Raw genomic sequence first — 21,045 nt, forward strand, 5'->3', positions numbered from 1 at the left:
CTACAGGTTAGAAACAACTTGAGGTTGAGTAATTCATGATATAATTTTTCTTTTTGGGTGAACGATCCCTTTAAGGCTTCATCAGATTTCCAAATTAGAAAGAACCTCCAAACCTCCTGTTTAAAAGGTACATGTATTGTTTGTTGCACTGTAAACGGAAAAGCAAAAAAGACGAGAAAGCTAAGCATCTTTCATATGTGCCAGAAGTCTGCCCCATTCTACATCTTACCCAAAGTGTGATACAATACAAAAGTGTTGACATAGATTTTGTGGAGTGTTTCTCATTGTTGACCAGGATGAAGTGCTATCGACTGGTTCTTCCTGCTGAGGGATCGCTGTGCAGCCCTGAGGCCAAACCCACAGTGGCATTTAATACACTGCACTAGTGACCATACTGCCACACCACTCGCTCCGTGTGTGTGTGTGTGCGCTTATTTATTCAGTCACACAAAGAATATTTAAATACTCACTTACACAGGCACATTAAAAGAAAATCATATATGCACACATGCATATAAACTCACGCATCAAACTCATACCCCAGTCAATCTAGCAATAGATATGCAAAGCAAAATGAATGGAGAAAAGGGAGAAAGCAGACACCAGAAGATACAAGAAAGCAAATGTTTTGTTGGCAGAAACAGGAGCCCGAGAAATGAACCAAGTTTGAGGATTTGAAAGTGCAAAGATGTAAAAGAAGGTAAAGCAGGAGAAGTCCTGAGACGACATGAGAGAGATGCCACAAAGACAGCCTCTGGGTAGGATCTCATTTGCAAAAAGGGAGGAAGCACAGAAGAAGTTGTTCACTAGGGAGAGAGAAAAAAGACAAGGGAAAGACAGAGATACACAGATGGGAAGGGGAGGGGGGTAAAATTTCCATCAGGTTTTCAATTGGGGCGGATCAATACTGTATTAGAGCTCACCTTGACCCCACGTCTCCCCCCTCTCCTTACAGGCCAAGTCACTTGCACACACAGCAGGGGGCTGCAGAGGGACAGTGACTGTATTACTGCATCCCTCACAGCAAGCGAAGTGGCAGAAAATGGCAAAATACGAAAAGAGAGGGAGAACAGACAAGAACCTGAGCGGACTAGCAGGCAGAATAGTTTTCGCACATGATGATTTGAGGGACACGCTTTGTGGAGGTATCCCAAATCCTAATCCTTGGTTCAGATTTTTTTTGCTTTTTGCTTGTCTTCATGTATTGCAGAGGTACAGCTCCATGAGCACATAGGCCTATACACTCAAGCTCACTGCAGAAGGTGTGTGCAAAAAGACAGTGAAGTTCAATCCTCTTCATATAGGCGGAGGTAGGGGGCACTTGGCACAAAGGATGGGGGAGAGGTTGAATGAAAAAAATTGATCTGGGAATTTAGCATTTAGACACAGTTTACAAAGCGATATGGAGGGGAGTCAAAAGAGCACAGGGGACCACAGGGGCCAGACACTTAACTTTACAATTGGTCATCTTCACCCAGCCGACTCAGCTGTAACTCCCATATGGAAATTGTATCCAAATATAGAAATAAGGTAAGCCTCATATTGGCTTTTCTTTCATGCTGTTTGTATGTACAGTGAACGGCTTTTCCCTCTAGCTTTTAAAACGGTTATTTGGTTTGACGATCAAGAGGCCGTGACGCGGCGCCGTGAAACGTACGTATCGTAGACGCAATGAAGACATATTATTGAGACGTCACGTCTCGTATGATTTTGTGCAGACGGCGAGGCTGTGCCGCTCAGAGATCGTGGATGAGAAGTTTTCTTCAGGCGTTTCCTCAACTATTGTTGGCTTCACACTGTTTCGCTCAGTCACACTTGCACACACAGCGACTAACAACAAAATAGAGGCGCACACGAAGTGTCCCTACTGCTGAAGGGAAAAAAAGAAAGAGAAAAAGGGAGAGAAAAAGAAATCGATCGCCGGGGATAGCGGTGCGCGTCGGAGGATCGTATCTTGTCAAAATAATATATTACCCTCATCCCCGGCTGATCGATGCGGTGGATTAGGGACGGAGGGCTCGCTCTCCCCTCCCCTTCTCTTTCTCTCTCTCTGTCCGCCGTTCCTTGCAGTTTAATATTTACCTCCGTGAAGGAACGGGCGCGACGGCGCTCACTCTTAATTGATTCCGACACTTGGGGCTCTGTGCGCGGGCTGCGGAAGAAGGCGGGAGTGGTGGCTGGAATGTAGAGAGTGTGAGAGGGAAGTGGTGAGGAACAAGCGAAAGAAACGAAGGTGAATAAAATAAGACGTAAAGGTATGAGTGTGAATACTAAAGGCCGATTCTCAGTTGATAAAACATGGATCCCAGAGGACGCAAATTATACAGGATGTTTAGAAGGAATTTTTGGTTTCATTTTTGTTTAAAGTGGTCAATTATATTAATTTATGTTACTTTTTATCTTGTGTAACTGTAATACAATTTGGGTATTTTTAATATTTATGTTTTTCATTTAAAGCGTAAGGGTTTTTATAAAGATCTTTAAGACAAACAGTTTAAATGTAAATTTTACCCAAAATGAAAATCTTTGCAACTCACCATTGAGTTTTTATCAGAATGTCCAAAATGCTTCAATCCAACAAAGAGTCTGATAATAGGTAGGGAAAATAAGAAAGGGCTATTGAGAAGAAACCTGTAGAGTAAACCGAGGAAATGGCAGAGAGCAAAGGAACTCGGAAAGGGAGAGAGATGAAGGGGGAATTCTGGCGAAGCGACAAAGATAAATAGCAAAATGTAAGATGCATGGGAAGAGAACAGAGGGCAACCATAAAAAAGAAAGCAAGAACAGTTGGGAGGGGGAGAACGAAATTGTGAGGTGACAGAGTAATATAAAGAAGGATAGACGGAGAACAGAAACGACAGAGGGAGAAGGAGAAAACAAGAGAGGCAACATATTTTTCGTTGAAGGAACTCGTGCAGCTGTCATCTTGTTCCGCCAGAGCGTAGCTATAAAATACAAGAGTCGGGCAGGCCACACTGAATGACTTATGAGTATATCTAGGCTTTGTCAATATTTCTTTCTGGCTTTCCGCTCTCTCCTTTTCTGTCTCACACATACATTCTTATAAAGGTTGTATGGGTGCCGTATTACCCTAAACTTCCATGCAAGAATGCCGTTGTGTTTTAATTAGGATAAGAAAAGTAGTAAAAAAGTATAAATGCTTAGAATTTGAACCCATGACCCCCAGCTATATGAAACATTCCAAAGTTTTACATTTTTTACGTGATTTTTGTATACTTTTAGCTCACACAACATAATTAATATTTATCTTCATCTGCACCTTACATATTTCATCTATAACTAAACAACTTCACCAGCTTAAACTGAGTGCACCCACTACATGTCCGGCCACACATCCTCCAAACTCCAGCCAACGTTCTCTCCCCTTGTGCTTCTATTAGTTTTGAAAACAGACCCAAGCTATTCCGAAACAAAGCAGATTGCTAACAAAATGCCGTCTTACATCCATCTACCTGACTTGTTGAGATTCTATTTCTCTTTGTCTTTTGTGTGCCTTCCATCTCCCTTTGTATATAAGCTTACACACCTCTATTCCCTCTATCCATTCATGCCCTACCGCCCCCCTCTACGTTCATCTTTCTCTGTATTTCCTCATCTCTGCTCGTATTTACCGCCGCTGCGGTTCTGGCTGTGGCAGCTCAGGGAGAGGTAACAGAAGTGTCAGGTGTCATTATTCATCTAATTCGGTAATCCGTCATCGCACACTCGCCATGTGTATGACGTATTATACATGGACACAGCGGGTGTAGTAGGCGCTGAGGTGGAGATTCGATTTGACACGCAGAGAGGTGGGCTGGTTGGTGGGGGATACAAGAGTGGAAATAATGTTCTGAGTTTGACTGAAGACAAAAGGTACTGAGAGTTAGGTTTTTGTGGCCAGATGCCAAAATCTGAGAGCAAAAAGTGACTTCTTTTATGGTCAAAAATGTACTTAATGTTTCATCTTTTCTACAATATACATTCAAATGCAGATTTCTTGTGTAACAATTTCTTATTCTAGGCCAGGCCCTTATAAATGAACCATGGTTTAAAATATCACAACATAAATTCAATTTTCCCCAAATGGAATAAAAAATAAAAAAAAAATTAGAAATAAACCATTTCATTTAATTTTTGTTTTGCTAACCCAAAACAGTGTAGATATGCAGTTTGTGTATAGTTTATTAGTTTTTTGGCTTATCTTGATTACTTTTTCCAAAGATATGGAGTTTATGAGGGTCACAAGCATTTTAATAAATTATCCCATCCTTACTTATTGTTTTGCCATAACCACAAAGGTTTAATTTCTTTTACATGTAAAGTGGCACAACGCTCAAATTTAACCATTAATACCGAAAGCTAAAATACCTTGTGTCAAAGAATACTATAGTCACATAGTGTCTAAAGAATAGGCCATGTTGGAGATGCATGCACAGTTCTGAACCCTTGTTAAAGAGTTTGTTGCAGATATGTTGCAGTCATTTTGTAACAGTCTGATTCTGCTCCTTTTGGAACCTACAGGTTTGTCATGCAAGTCTTCAAAAAAATCTTGTCCGGTTCCTACTTTGTGTGACCGACTGCCAGGTTACACAAACACAGATTTCGATCACAGGTTATGGTGAAATATGGTGAAGTTTACACAGGTCATTTGGATTTGTACCTTTCAGATTCACTGCACAAATTCACTAAGATGTTAGGGAATTAGTTAACTGTCCGAAAGGATAGAAAAAAAGAGGATAATGTTTTGCCTCCCTGCTGTGTACTCGCTCCATGCTGATTTTAGAATGAACATGAAGAACTAAAAATATTCTACTTTATAAAATGCTCCTAATTATTCCATGTTAGAACATATCTGCCTGTAAATAAGATCTACAAAGTTTTCTTCATTATGAATATGAAAACACAGACAAAAGACAAACCTCACCAACACACCCCATGTATTTGAACTCTATCTATTTCAAAGAGATAACTGTTTGAGAATTGAGTCGCAATTGCATCATAATTGACATACTGATTAATTTAAGACAACGAATATCCTCAGAAGGAAGTGAGGGGAAAAAAATCACTCTAACAGAATTTGTCATTATGAAATGACACGAGTATAGTACAAATAATATTAATTACAATAATACTTTTTGTGTGCCATATGCAGAAAGAACATCTAAAAGAAAGAAGTCAGGTTGAAAGCATTTTTCCCTAATTGAGAGGTTGAGAAGTTCAAACAAACATAGAGAGAGATAATAAATCAATATGTTTTCTGCCTGCATCAACTTTTTTAATTCCTATTAATTCCTATTCCTATTAATTTTAAACTATACAAACTAAACTTCTTATTAAAATAATTTTCTTTCAAATAATATGTTAAGCAGATTATACCTGATCTAACTAAACTGATATTGTGCAAGTCGAAATATAAAAACTGCAAAAGACTGAGGCAAAGACTTGAGCATCACTCTGTAAAGCAGCGGAAAGATTGATAGTTTGCGCTGAGTTTGGGGCAGAGCAGTCACTGTTTTAGCCCTCTGCGTAATCCAACACTTTATCACCATCATAATGACGGAGAACGCCAAAGAGAGAGGAGGGCAAAAGGAGAGCAAGGTTAAGTAGGTGCGGATTCGCCCGAGTTATTAGCATATGCTTGAGGAGAGAGCGCGGAAAATAAAGAGCAAGAGGGAGAGTGAAAAGGAGAGAGAATTTCTTCTACCATCAGGTATGAAAAAGCTAAGAGTGAAAAAGTGGATGAGGGAACCAGCATGAGCGACTAGAAGACAGGCGCATACGCCGAATGATGAAAGCTTGATTAAAGTAAATGAGCTAACTGAGCCCCCGGACTAACCTCTGTGACGCACACTGTCAAGAGGGGCAGAGACGGATGAGGTAGAGGTGGAGCTGAGGAGGAGGAGAGAAAGAAGAGTTTATAGAATAGAGATGTGTAAAGGGAAGTTCAGAGTGATGTTACTGACGCAAAGGAGTAGGCCTGCTCAGAAACTGCGGGGTGAAAAAAGATTTTTCCTTTCATTCCCATAGGAGTAGTTCGGGTTTTGTTCTTCACTGTAAAAACGTTATACAAAAGTCGAGCTTTGTTGGTTTAACAATGGGACACAATCCGCCAAAACATAATTTACACATTTATAAAACCGTGAATATTTTTTGTAAGGCTTACCCAATAAGTCGCTGACCGCTCACGTGCCAAATGGAAACTTCATAAATGTATAAAGCCATTGTTCACTGATTTTGAGAATAGAATTCTGATTTAAAACCATACAAATTTAAGTTACAGATGACATAACTTTATGGTTAAGCACAACAAACGGCATTTTGAGAAGATTATCTTCCTCCAATTAAATTACTTCGAATGTGTGGAACATATCATCATCTACACTTATGTACGAACTACGAAGTGTCTCTTCTTTACAAGAAGTTGTAACTGCAGAGCCACTTAAAATATCCACATTTAATTCGTTAATCGTACGTAGGGCTACTTTTAATATGTTGTCTAAATCCTTACAAATATCCTTCTAAACCCATATTTGTTTCGTGTTATTTGACAATAGGATATTTTATTAATATGTATCAAATTGTTACAATATGTACAATATATGTATATATTCACATTGCACACTATTTCCTTGTTTGGGGCAACAAAGTCCGGGACAAAGTGGTTTGTCATAACGGTGCACTTCAACGTTCTGAGGATGATTATGCTAAATGTTTTAACTACACAGAATGGTTAACCTATACAAAAAAATAGAAAAATAAGTGTAAAGGAAATGCTATTTTCTATTGGTTTATTTATTCCGTGTTTCTCTTATTAATTCAGTTCATAACGGGGCCTATTTATTTATTTGTTTATTTATTCTTGCCACCCCTCTTCCCTTTTTCATCTCTCTCTCTCTACAACGATTATCCTGCCGTCTAATTAGAAATCGATACAGTAAAGCCGGCGGGTATTTGCGATGTGTTTGTGAATGTTGAAAACAATTCCCTGGACAGAGGATAGAACAGGAAGAAAGTAAGCGCGCGCACACACAGCACCTCTGCCGAACAGAGACGCACTCAGCGCTCAAAGCTATTCGCTTTTTAAAAAAGCAGAGAAAGCCCAGGCTAAACAAGGCCAGAAAAGAAGAGCTTTCATTCTTTTGGCAACTACAAATGCTCGAGGGAGTCAGGCATATTCAAGTGGGATTTTGTGAGTGTAAATAAACGGTATGGCTGCCTTATGCGCACTGATGAATAATTTGATAAAATGAAAAGACGGGTCGTAAAGGGCGTGAAAGGCCCACTGGAAATGAATATTGACATTTCAAGAATCTCCTCTAGCTTTGACAGAGCGTTCATTCGACACCATTAAAGCTCAAATTAAAGTTATGGCTCATAAAAACCTCCTATTCCCCTGTTACAAAATACAATTTATCAACTAAAAAGTATCACTAAGTAATTAATGTTATGTTTAAAACTTAACTAAATAGTATTTTTATTATTTGGATCATTATTTACCAAATTACTATATTAAATACTGGCTAGTTTAATTGTGTATATATTACAACCATCATCCGTTACATAGAGTCGCTTCTTCCTTTCCCAATGAGATCTGATGTGAAGTCTCTGCAATACGGTAGACGGAGGCGACGGGTTAGCACTATTATTGCGCTACCAATCGAAGTTAAACGAATTAGCAGCTCGCGTCGCCAATGTGAAGAAAAGAAACTGAGAAAAGAATAGGACTGCGCACATTTATTAGTTTAGCGCGCACCGAATTCGTTTTTCACCCGTTTTCTCTTTATTTGCTCCCACCGTAATGTGTTTGTGTCTGTCCTTACTTGTGATTGCTATGTCTCTCTTACAAAATTGCTCTCTTTCTCCATGGGGAAATGTCGATTTAGATACCATACACCACTTTTTACAAGAGTTGTTTGTTTAAAAGGCGAGCCGGCCACTGCTATTACATTATATTTCATCAACCTATGCGACGGGGAAGCCTCGTTTCTCCACGTTTCTCTAGTTTCTACGGTAGTCGGAATGCGTCCGTGTGTCTTTCCACTTGAGCCTCTCATTAAACGTCTCTCTCTCTCTCTCTCTCTCTCTCTCTCTCTCTCTCTCTCTCTCTCTTTATGCTTCGCCATACTCCCTCTCTCTCCCTCATTTATACGCGCTTTACTCTCCCCTTGCCCATGGCTATATGATCGCAAAAATGTGTTTACAAAACTCGCTCTCGCGCAGATCAAACCGCTCCTGCGAATCAAAGAGTTTGAAGCGGAGACAGAGGGAAAGAGAGGCTGGAGAACGGGGAATATGAGCAGGGGCCCGTTCGTGTGTAATCTTCAAATTCTGTATGTGATTTGTGTGTGTGCATGTGTGTGTCTTCTGAGTATGTGAGATGATCAGCAAAAGACTGAAGGGGATGGGGGTGGTTGTGTGTGTGTGTGTGTGTGTGTGTGTGTGTGTGAGGGTCCATATGCATTTCCTTTGGCACAAATGACACCTCAAGCTTAAAATAACTTTCAAATTGCATCCTTAAACAGGAGACATATGAATGAAATATTCATTGACTTTTCTCTGTCAACACAATTTAGATATACTGGCTGGCACATTATATGCTGCCTTTGTAAAGCCTCCAGATCTTAAAGTTCATTATTACCTTTCAAGAGAACAAACACACTAAACCTATATGTTCAAATGTTAATTAAAAAAATGAACACTGTGTAATACACCTCTTAGTGTAGAGATAGCAGAATCATGCGAGAGTGTCAAGTGCAAGATTGACACATTTCAGTGGAAGTAAGGCCCAAAATGCCATTTCCGAGGTACATAGTATAGAAAGCTATGATGTATCACATACATTTTCTAAGTTATAAGATTAAATTGAGGTTTTAGGCCATATTTGTATACGAATGAAGGACAGGCAGTTATTAGAAGGAAACAAAAGGAGAGAGAGAGTGAGGCGACAGAAGAAATGTATTAAAGGAAGAACGAGAGGGCAACGAGGAATGAGGGGGCAGACAGACAGGCATGTGGAGCGATTATAGCAGGGTTTATGTATGAGCTATTGATTGAGTCGGTGGTGACTTCTTGAGTGGTTAATTCGGGAAGTGAGAGCGATAGAGAGAGTAACTCGCTGACCAGAGGGAGGAGGGATAAAGAGAGAGGGGGATAGAAAGTAGATAGAAATGAGGAGCAATGGCTTTTAAGGACGTTGACTGTATCTTTTATCATGCAGAACAGTAGCACAAAGGCTACATGTGTTCCATATTTTAAACGATAATGATATGAAGGACACATAAGGCATTTCGCCTTAAGCAGGACTCATTTACACACCAGAACTGGGTGATTTTTCTTTTAGAGTGTTTTGATGAAGAACTCACATTCACGTTTAAATTGCTTTGGTCACAAGACCTTGAGCATGCTCCCTTTTTCACTTCACTTTTCACTAGTCTCACTTTCCGCTCCCACTCTCATTTCTTCAATTATTACTTTACAGAAAGAACAATGTGTGTAGTTAACCAAATTAACCTGGTTTTGCTATAGTAACCAATTCAAGCATGATATTTTTAGTAAAACTACTGGTGATAAATTAAGTGTACCAAAATCATGGCTCTATTTCCCCAAGGGAAACAATAATTCAGGAGCATCTATTTATCTTGCAATTCGTTACAAACTGTATTTAACAATACAATGTGATACAGACATTTGGATCAAGTAGGAGTAACAATCACTATTGGTCAACATAAAATAGGCCTACACGTGTAGTGGTCCTGATATATAAGATTGAGTAAAACGAACCTTACCTATGAAATATGAGGAAGGATTAACGCAAAGAGACTTTTATATACTTGTAAAACATTGCCTTGTTATGAAGTGGGGAATCGCACAGCAATCTTTACATGAAGTATATACTATGCAGTAAAAACCTTTGTAATTAAATAATGCATATGACATGTATTTGCAAGTGAGAATCGGGGGATCATGCGTATATACAATAATATCGTGAAAATGTAAATGATCATGATCGAAAAATGTTTCACTGATGAACGATTACTGATTTAACGAACACCGAGCGAGTGAAGTTTTAAGGTCCGCGCGCTCTTTCGCGCATTTTCCGGTCCGTGCGCTCTTCTGCTCATTTTCCTTTTTCTCCTCTCACTCGCTCAGGTTTTGATCTCTCAGCCGCGAGATCAAAGGCGCTCTCTGGCTATTAGTCAGCGAGAGCCATTGATCCCACATCGATCCACGCGAGACACAGCCGCCCCGTGAACACCGTACGAGGCTCCCCAAAGCTCTCCCGCGCGTCGGGAGGGAGCGGGAGCAAGGAGAGAAAAAAAGATTTAAGGGGGGCGATGTGTGTATATTTTTCACTGGCGCGGGCAGAACCGAGCTCGAGCTTTTTCTTTGCCGCGGGACATGAAACAATGAGGCTCGAGCCGGTTTTAATAAAGCGCGCTTTCCCTCCTTTCAACTCTGGCGCGAGGCGGACGAGCCGGCAACGGAGAGCGATCGATAATTAATGACGATGAATAATTTAACCCTATCGATTGATACTTTTTCTTCGGTTTTTTCCGTTCTTTTCCTTGTATCTTTAGTCCGACGTTCTATAAGAAACTGAAAGCATATATCATGCCCGCTCCTATCACTCTGTTAAAGTTGAACAAGTTCTGTTCCACCTTTCTGACCAAGTTTCCCCAGCTCTGTCATTCATCCATGAGGTCCCAAACTCCTCTTCCATTCCATGCCTTCTACATTGTTATCTCAATTATGGGGTTCCATAAATAAACGTTGCTAGTTTGGTTTGGAAGATGATGCAGCACTGAACTTTTGATAAAAACATGAAACTTTATTCCTTATCCAATTGTAGTAGAGGACAATTTTGAGACATTATCAAATCTTCATAATGTGTTTAAATGTCCTTTATGGACTAAATATAAAGCGTCTACCAAATAAATGTAAACACTGCAGTCATATGCCTGTAAGGTATCACCTGTGTGCGTAAATATTTTTTAAACTTAAGAAAATGTTTGTATGCTATATTTTATTAAGCAGATGCAAATGACATATCCCTACAAGTCTGCCACTTAGTTTACATAGAAGCTGTCACTTTCTTCCTTTCTCTCTAACGTTCTCTGTTTGTTAGACCAGTCCCATCCCGAGTTCCCCATCTTGACCACCTCTCCTCTCACCCCTGTCTTCCTCTGCTCTCACTCTCCGCCTCCTTAACAAACACACAAGCCAGTCCCTCTGTTCTTTGACCCTGAGGCTGTGCAGACTGTCAGAGCAGAGTCAAGAGAGATCGAGAGAAAGTACAAGAAGGAAAGAGGAAGGAACAGTGGGGGAGAAAGAGAGAGATGGTGCTCAGTAAGTCCCTTTTCAATGGCAGCTCCAACCAAAAAGATGACACAGATACGGAGCGTTTGTTTCATGTCCTAGGAGAAGGGATTGAGAGGGACAAGACGAGGGACGGGAGGGCTGTCCATCTATCTGTATCCAGAACTAGAAATAACATCTGCCATCTGTTAGCCTGATTCTCTCTCCTTTCTTCCTTCCTTCACTCTTTAGTCAGCTTTTGGGGTATATCACCTTTATTTTATTTTGTGGTCCAGACACAAACCGGCAACCTTTCTTTTACTAGAAACATTAAAGTGCAATCAACAGCTTTTCTCTAAATGTAATTAATCACAGGGGTAAAAATGTTAACTCTGTAGGCCTTCGTTACTCCATAATGAATACACAATCAATGCATGTGTTTAAATGCTGTGAGGTTTGCAACCCAGTTTTATTTGATAAGATGAAGGAAAATTACTTTTTCAATTACTAATCAAACCTTGAACCCAACAAATATCAATTCAATAATTTGGATTCTACACAAATAAATCTTTGCATAATGCTTTTAAATTGACATCTTTATAAACATAACATGAATTACCTTTTTCATTTTTTATTGCGATTTGTATATGCACGCAAGAGCATTTGTATATTATGACCACTCTTTTTACATTTTATAACCTCGACGTGATACAGAAGTTTCATTAAAGCATGTTGTCTCGGGGACCGCTACTTTTTGTTGCCACGTCCATGTATCTTTTTCTGACTTTTCTTGTTTTGTGCGTGAGCATGTGGTGATTTCGCACACCCTGAATCAGTGTCTTCATATCTAGGAGATTGTGAGAAGATGTATTCCCTCGGCTGCTAGTTATAATGTTTCTGGGGGTGATAGGGAGAACTTGAAAGCCCTGTGCTGCCCAAATCAAAACTAACAAGGAAATGATGGGGGCTCCTTTATCTCCTCACTGGCCTGGAGGGGAAGTGCAGGGCGAAAGAAGGAGAACGAGAGAAGGGGGGCGTCCTGGCTTCCTCTTTGATTTGTAAAAAATGCATTACCTCCGAAATCAAACGGAAAATTACTGAGCAGCAGCAAAACATACAGAAGAGAGAAAGAGAGAGTGAGTGATGTTGGGTGCACGAGCAGGTAGGAAGGCAAGGTTTTCTTTGAATGGAGAGGCTGGACGATTATAGAGTATAGATTTCACGAAAGGTGGATGAGGAGAGGGGAATTAATTCTTACTGATCTTTCATTTACAGGTGCGATCCAATGCGGCAGGTTGAATTTATTACGGTGCAAATAGTTAATCTAAAGTTGATAGCCTTGTGCCACTATATAAAGAACTGTCCTGCGTTATACTGTTTTATTTCTAAAGGTAACTATAAATCAAAAACATGTGTTTTTATACCCTTAATAAACTAACAAAACATTGAAATGTGCAAAAGCTGTAGCAAGGAGACATTTAGACAGATTCTTTTATCTAAAAGCAACTTACAGTGCATTCCAACTCTACATTTTCTCAGTTTGTGCCGAGTCAAACTTCATGACTCTATGCAGTGGTAGCACCACACTTCAGAACTGAATTGATATTCACCAGCTTGATTAAGAAAGATACCGTAGTAAAGAAATAATGAAAGACGAATACTAAAAGAAAGATTGTGATATGTAGTCGGGGCCCAAGGTGGAGGGAAGAAATGGACAGTCCAACGAGTGAAAGCAACAAAGGGGATGTGTGTGTGCGCCTGTGTGTTTGTGAGAGAGAAGTGCCTGGAGTTAGCAATAATAATTTATACAAACACACCTCAATAATTCACGTTCCATTTCAATGCTGGAGGGAAGATCCAAAATTCACAGAGCATAATTAAATAGAGGGAGAGAGGAGAGGAGAGGAGAGGGGAGGGGAGAGGGAGAGGCCAGCATTAAAGATACTCTTGTACAGGCTGCTTTTTCTTCCACCCTAGCTTTGTAAAACAACCTTTATGAAATTGTGATGGCTGAAGAGAGATTGAATTTCTCCAGCCATGTATACTGAATTGCTGCATGGGGAGACGGATCTTTACTGAGGCTCCCAGTTGTTAGGATAGCAGATGCAATCTTCAATGATTTTTGATATCCTGCTTTGAAGTTATTTGTATGAGCATAACATCTGGAACAACAAACCAAGACTGCGTCTTATTTGTCTGTAGGAGTATTGCACATAGAAAATGCCTTTCAGTTTTGGTACATTACATTATGGGAATGTAGTTAATTTTGTTTTAAATAAAATTGGATAATAATCGTAAATGTCATCACTTTAAACTGTTTTCCCGTAATTCGGTCTGTTTTAAAATGCAACTAACAACCTATAAAAAAAGATGTATGGACTAAAGTATGGATGTTCTGTTCGAGACAGGTCTTTTTATCGTTGCTCTTTGTGAAAAAATGCCCAGTGATCTTCTGCATGGCTGAAGGGACGGCCTTCGGCGATCATATTTAAAGAAACCCTTCAAATAAAAAAGGCATTGATTGATTTCAGAGGCCACAGGAATGACATGCCCTCATGGTTTAGAAACGCTGTGTTCTGACACGCTGGTGTGTTGTGGGTCCGCAAGCACACGACACAAATTTGTTGAGCCAAAGTATTCTGCACTAGCCTTTAGCCTTGCTGTGCTTGTGTTCTATTCACTGACATCAAATGATTCTCACTCGCTTTTTCTTTTTTCTGTGTGTGTGAACGCAGGTGTAGTGGAGGTATGGACTGTAACTGTGTTAGTGACCTGCTGCTCACGCCACCTGTCCCAACCCTCTGGACACCAGGTGAGAAACTGGAAGAGCTGAGAGATGTTTATTATAACATTAGATGATTATAAGTTTGATTTTATTTGAATTTTTCTGTGTGACAAGATGGTAAAGATTTGGGCTGTCGTGATATCAGATTTTCACAACATGATTATTATCTGAAAAAATACTGTTTATTATTATAATACAATGATATATCGTGATCTATTGATTTTTGTCGGTCAAATTAATCTTTGGTTTTTGTTCATTTTATGTTATCAATCTTTTTAGACCAAAAATCTTGCAATAAAGCATTTAAACAGGTGCTGAATTATTAAAAATATGATCATATGTGAAGAATTAACACAATTTCGATAATCATGTTTTTTAATATCACGGTTATTGCCAATATACAGCTGTAGGCAAAACTAATAGACCATTACCAATTGTTGGTTAATCGGCATTATTGGTTACACTGTGACCATTCCGGTCCAGTGTCTGTTGAATTTAAACAAAATCCTCAGGAGTGACATAGTCATCCAACAGCGATGTGAAAGACTGACAGCATAACAAGACACATGAAAACTGTGATAAAGTGGACGTGTAAGCCTGGAAGCATTTCTCTGACCAACATGGCAGTGACAACAAAAATAGTTGAATTATATTGTAAATGTTTCAAAGATCCCCAGCAAAAGTTTATGGATGCTTCCTCGAATTCTATCACCTGTGCTGTTTTTGTATTAGCAACACAAACGTGCTGTTCTCTAGGCTGAAAATATCCCATTAACTCGCTATCTATCGCTTCATCAGTTATTTAGACAGGAATGCTCTAAGCAAGTAACAAAACCAACAGGCTTTATCCAAATCCTTTCGCTTACTTGCCTCACATTCCTCAGGCATCGCCTTCCCAGACTGGGCCTATAAACCGGAGTCAAGCCCAGGCTCCAGGCAGATCCAGCTGTGGCACTTTATCCTGGAGCTGCTGCAGAAGGAGGAGTACCAGGGGGTGATTGCCTGGCAAGGAGACTATGGTGAATTTGTGATCAAAGACCCAGACGAGGTGGCGAAGCTGTGGGGCCTTCGGAAGTGCAAACCTCACATGAACTACGACAAGCTCAGCCGAGCGCTGAGGTACAGTACGCAAGCCATTTCATATTCAGATCGGGGCTGTTTTCTGTGTGAATGCTTAATTGTTGCCTTTTATTGTTCTTTGAAGTCATATCAGCTGTTTATTCTAGATAATGGTCTTTTTTGGATATGCAACATTTTATTCTTCCCCGTCACGATGCTCAGTACCCGGCAAATGCCATAGGCCCTTCACCTTGTGAGGGGGATATTTAAAGTGCTACCTTGTCTCCAAAGAATATCAATACGGCCCATTTTGTGAAATCTTTAAACATTTAAATGGATTTTGGATGCTCTCTTACGCGAAGGTTCATAAGAATACTTTTTGAAATTAGTCCAAAATTATCCCACCTTATCCCACCAAACTTGCATCAAATCTCATCTTTAAATCTCAATGCACAATGTGAAATTTTTAAGGGTTGAACTTTGGCCTCGGGTGATGTGCGTTTTCCCTCCCTTCTGCTTTTCCTAATCCCGCAACTAACTTTTATGCATTTCTCATGGCTTCTCTTCTGTGGCTCTGGTCCTCCCCCCACTCCCTCTCTCTCTTTAATAGATGCTGTCGCTGGCCTCTAATTGTTATGAATAGGCGCCGGCCATAATTAGCCTCGTTGATTAGCCTTGCTTAATTGCTCAATTAAGAGGCACAATTGCCAAATAAAGTAAAAGCTTACAAATTATTGCTCCGGCAGATTGCATCACGGGTACTCGGGAAGGCTGCCTGACTGGCTATGGTGAAGTCAAGCATAAAGCACACTGAGATTAAAGAGCCTCCCTCTCATGCACAGGTGGACGTCCTCAAAGCACCGATGCTCACGATGAGTGCAAACACGTGATGGTCAGTGGAAATGACTCAAGAGTCCGGATAGATTATCTATCGCTTATTTCCAACTGGGCTCACATCTTGAGAGGCACGTACCCATGTGATGTTGAGGGAAATGTAAGCGGTTACTCATCACCATGTAGAACAGGAAGCTGACCCTAGAAAATGTATCTGTGGACGTGCTGGCAACCTTTACAGTCTGCAATTCATGTTGCGAATGATTCATCCGATGAGGATTTTAAAATCAAATTTTCTCATTGAAAGACAGCGCAGATTACATGAAAGATTTGCGAGACAAACATTTGTAGCATACTGTTATGTTCTCTTTTACTCTTTCATTTGTAAATTTTTCCATTCCTTTGTCATTTTCTACCCTGCAGGTATTACTACAATAAACGCATTTTGCACAAAACTAAAGGAAAGCGCTTTACCTACAAATTCAACTTCAGTAAGGTGGTCCTGGTGAATTACCCACTCTTGGACATGGCCAGTTCCCCCTTCCTGCTGGCACAGAACCACTTCAACGGGGGGACCGCCACGCCGGACTGCAGCCCCGTCACCCCCGAGGTATGAATAAGGAAAAGATGCATTGCACACATAGTATCTATGAATGTGTTAAAGAAAAAAATGTTACTGAATGAATTAAAACAGACAAAAACCTGAAGGGCTGACATGCACTGTGATTGCCGGTGTTTAATTATTACTATGTTTGTTTTGATCCATACTGTATAAAGCTCTCAGTATTTCCTTTGATGTGAGGGATCAAGCTATTGATTGTGTAGAGTCAATCAGTATGAAGGTTTATTTCCACATAGACTGAGGATGAAATGTATTCATTTGATTTCATACTCAATACTTTTGTTTATTGTGTGTACTTTCTCCAGTGTGGTATTATTTGCCCTAAATCCATATTAGAGCTTTAAGTGATCAATAAAAGTTTATATCTATAACCCAAAGTTACACTTTACATGATATATGTACTGGATACTGACGGAAAAATGTGTAATTATTTTAGCGCAAAGTTTGCCATTTCATCTTTATTTACGTTTTTTATTGAAATGATTACATGAAATGTTTTAACAATTTCGATAGAAGGTTAGGGGATTCTTACATCAAATACAGACAGCAAAACACACAGGTCTTTGAGAAAGTTATCTGTTGTACGTCTTGACTAGAGGTGACTGAAGGAGACAGATATAAATAAAGAGAAGGCAAAGAGAAAGCCAGAGGTGAGGAAGAAAGTAGAGAATGTCACCGAGGGCGTTAAGGGGCCTTAAAACAAAAGGAGACATTATCCCTTTCTCATCTCTCTCTTAGATGGCGTATTCATCACTGCCATTGATTGAAAATGAAAGAAATGTTAGAAATGAAAGGGAAGGTGGGGGTGTCAGATCGCTTTCGTGTAATTAAAGCAGTTTTGCTAAGCAATCGAGATTACGTAGAGCCTGGAAGTACAGTCCGTCTTTCTCGCTGACAGGAGGAGAGTGACAGAAATTATTGATCACCTTCATGTTGCTAATAAAACAGAAACGACATACAGGTTTCCTTTTTTTTTTTGAGTTATATTCCTGACCATCCTTTTCTGATCTGCTTCCAAAAGTCATCGCCCTGACGGTCACTTTGTTGAGTCTTTAGGAAAAAAAATGTCCCTTTCTTTTTAAGATCTTTTTTAGATGATCTTTTTTAAGGACAGACATCTTTATAGTTATCTTACTATTCATAATGATATACGATGGTGAATTTACACATGTTGTGTATACTTGATTGATTCAGTTTAGCTAGATCATTTATTTAGTGATTTTAATGGATTATCCTAATGGTTGAAAATAAACCAATAAAATTTGAATTACAAATAACCATCATAATTATGGTAATTTTATTCACTAAACTGATTTGATATTAGTAGTAGTATAATTGTAATTTTTATTATAAGCACTGTCATTTATTAATGATTTCTGTCATCTGTGTCCTTTTCTCTACTCGCTCTCATCTTTCTCAGGCCCTTCAGTCTTTATTCCCTCGTTTGCCCGAATCAGTGCGAGGACCCTCTCTGTTTGATCGTGCCGCAGGGGCCCCAGGACCTGATGGGGACAAGCTGAGACTGGATAGTTTTCCTTTTCTTGGCTCAGGTGAGACATATAGTATATAAGACAAATGTATTTTTTCAGTAGTTATCAGTCTTCTCTGGGTCACATTTCACCTAGAAAGGAAAATGATGTCATCAATAACTCGCCCTCAAGTTTTTCCAAATCTGTATAAATGTCTTTATTTGGTTAAACACAGAGAAGATATTTGGAAGGATGTTTGAATTCTTGGGCCCTATTGACTACCATAGTAGGAAACATACAATGGCAGTCAAAGTGCCCCAAAACTGTTTGCTTTAAAATATCGTCTTTTGTGTTCAACAGAACAAATACATTTATAAAGCAATTTTTCCCACCATGGTAGTCAATGGTGGCCAAGAACTATTTTGTTACAAGCATTCTTCCAAATATCTTTGATGAAAGAATGATTGCAGAATGTTTATTTTTGGGTGAACGGAGTGTGCTGAGTTCAGAAAAGTCATTAGTTTAATATGCGGGTGATAGATTTTGTTAAATGACTTGTCTGTAAATGAAAGATCCATGGATATTGCTTTGTATTTAAGAATGCTACTTCCCACTTAAATTCTGCATTTTCTGCTGTATTAAAGAACCCCCTTCTTGAGTGTTTACAGAATTCTGTGCGTGTGTACAGTACGCACGCCCTCCTTTGTCTTCGTCGAATGCTTTAAACATACATTGAAATATCAGTGTATCAGAATTTATGAGGGCATATGCGAACGTCTATATGACTCCCCACCCCACAAGACCCCCTCCCAACTTTGTTTGTCCTGAGGTCCTGTTTTGCCCTCCTCCTCTCCTTACCCCTTTCTGCTTCCCATGTGTACCCCCTGTCCTAATCCCTTCCCAAGCAGGAAGGCCCTAATTGAGGGTGCAGGCTTCAGTTTGTGGCCTGTGGGCGCCCATTACTGTGTTTTCATAAGCAAGTGAGGCCTGCCTGACTGATTCAATATTCATGTGTCTGCCAGCTACACTAGGCCCTACATACACACGCACACACACATACACTCCAGCACTGTCAAATTAGCCCTGCATAGCAAATAACACAGAGAGAGGGTGAGAAGATGAAAAGCAAGCGAGAGAAAAGGAAAGGAGAGTGAGAAGTGCATTAGGGAGGAATGAAAACCAGGATAGGTATCAGGATGAAAACTACAGTTAAAAAGGCTCTAATTTTCACGCTCTGATATATTTTTTATTTCATTTCTCTGTGGAAAAACAAACATACGTGTATTACGCTTTTATGATTCTCTTTCAGGATTTGGTTTACTTTACCGTAGTTTTCCAAAACTGCAGCATTCCCAGTTTTCCAGTCAATAATGTTCTCTGTAGAGGAACCCCAACATGTGATCTTAAGTATTAACCCCAGTTTCCTCTCCATGTTTGTCTGTTTCTCCCACAGGAGCTCCATGTTACTCCAAACCTCCCTCCCTGTTGGGTCCTTATCCACGGAACCCCTCTTTCGACTACCCCTGGGGCTTTAACCCATACCTCCCTGGGGCTTTCTCTCTCAACAACTGTCCCAAATTGCCCCCGGGCTCCCTTTACTCCTCGCACTTCTACCCCAACCCGCTGCAGTCAAGTCTGTCTCAGCTGCCACACCCCTTCTCCTCCCTCCTAACCCCTGGAGACACGACCGGAGCAGAACGCGCACAGACCGGAGGAACTAACGGCTCCGCAGGTGGTCAGCCTCCCAGACTCTGCATCCCGCCGTACCCAGGCATGCCAATTGGCCGGACTGAGCTGGGGAATGGGGGTATGAGCGACAGGGAAAGAGGAGAGACCATCCCCGGTGTCCCAGGAACAGGTGGGGGTCTCGGTCTGGGCTTGGGTCTAGGTTTGGGTGGTGTTGGAGTGGGAGGTCGCCAGAGCCCCTCTGAACGGAGAAAGGGTGTAAAACAGGATCCAGAGTCTGATTCTGACCTGGAGATCACAGACCTGAGCGATTGCAGCTCAGAGAATGAGAACGAGCCAGACTTCTCTTTGGGGAAGGAGCCAAGGCTAGGTGGTCGCTCGCACCTCCTAGATGCCAAATCCCGGGGTCTCGGGAGAGGTTTGCCCCCTCTCTCCTCTCTTCCTCCACCTGTGTCTCCGCATCCCCTTAAAAGCCTGGTGACTCCCCTGACTCCTCCACCTTCATCCCTACCTCCAGCCCTCTCTCCCTCGCTCAGTATGGTTGATAGGCACAGGGAAACAGAGACACTTAAACTTACTCAAAGTTAATATGTTCTGTCGTGTGATTTTTGACGTCTTGAAAGTTCTCTCGTTCTCTTATTGCATTTGTGAAATAATGCTGTATATTTCCATTTCATTTTGTCCCTCCCTTGTTCTGGTGACTCGAGGTGACTCCTCGCTCATGTGTTTCTACTCATCTTAATTTCAGTGAATTGCGCAGTGTTATAAATTATATACGTTGAGCCATTCTGAGACAATTGTTCAAAGTGATAGTGCAGCACAAAAAAGCTACTTTTCAAAGATTCTCATTCTCTGTTAAGATGAAAAGAGTAATGACGAGCTATTTTTATGTTAAGGCAGCACAGTAAAGGAATATGCATATCTTTTATTACAAACTTTCTGAATTACACTGCATTCTTGCCATGCTGAGATAGGCAGTAAGTTTGTTCTGCTTGGTGTACTTCACAGATCCTTTCAAAAGCTGTTAATGCTAAGCTCTGCAATACAGTACTGGCTGAACAGTTACACAAGCTAAATGCAATAATGGCAACACTGATAGTAGTCGCAATGTGATTCAGTTGTGTTGCAATAAAGCACTTATTTGTGTTACATTGTGCTGATTCAAAGAGATTTGGATGAATATGTGGTCAAACATTGCCATCTCGTGGTTGGTTAAATATATACGTATTGCAGCCCTGGAAAGAAACTTCTTATTTAAGAAAAAGTATTTATTTTAGTTATTTATCTTTGTTCAT

The 21,045-nt window shown here is 40.3% G+C and overlaps 1 protein-coding gene across 1 annotated transcript; it reads left to right on the forward strand.

Moving 5' to 3' along the window:
• Positions 1-2,218: 2,218 nt before the first annotated feature.
• On the forward strand, positions 2,219-20,527 carry erfl1 (Ets2 repressor factor like 1). Its single transcript, XM_056763018.1, has 6 exons — positions 2,219-2,233; positions 14,031-14,107; positions 14,965-15,199; positions 16,397-16,583; positions 18,016-18,145; positions 19,518-20,527. The coding sequence occupies exons 2-6, from the start codon at positions 14,044-14,046 to the stop codon at positions 20,336-20,338; spliced, it is 1,437 nt and encodes a 478-aa protein (XP_056618996.1). The 5' UTR covers positions 2,219-2,233; positions 14,031-14,043; the 3' UTR covers positions 20,339-20,527.
• Positions 20,528-21,045: the final 518 nt, after the last annotated feature.

The sequence above is a fragment of the Triplophysa dalaica genome, chromosome 12, assembly GCF_015846415.1.
Source record: "Triplophysa dalaica isolate WHDGS20190420 chromosome 12, ASM1584641v1, whole genome shotgun sequence".
NCBI lineage: Eukaryota > Metazoa > Chordata > Actinopteri > Cypriniformes > Nemacheilidae > Triplophysa > Triplophysa dalaica.

Bases quoted from the DNA above. Each gene is read 5' to 3' on its own strand.
- erfl1 (XM_056763018.1), top strand. From the start codon at position 14,044: ATGGACTGTAACTGTGTTAGTGACCTGCTGCTCACGCCACCTGTCCCA. The intron at 14,108-14,964 runs GTGAGAAACTGG...CACATTCCTCAG, and splicing joins CCCAACCCTCTGGACACCAG to GCATCGCCTTCCCAGACTGG. The intron at 16,584-18,015 runs GTATGAATAAGG...CATCTTTCTCAG, and splicing joins GCAGCCCCGTCACCCCCGAG to GCCCTTCAGTCTTTATTCCC.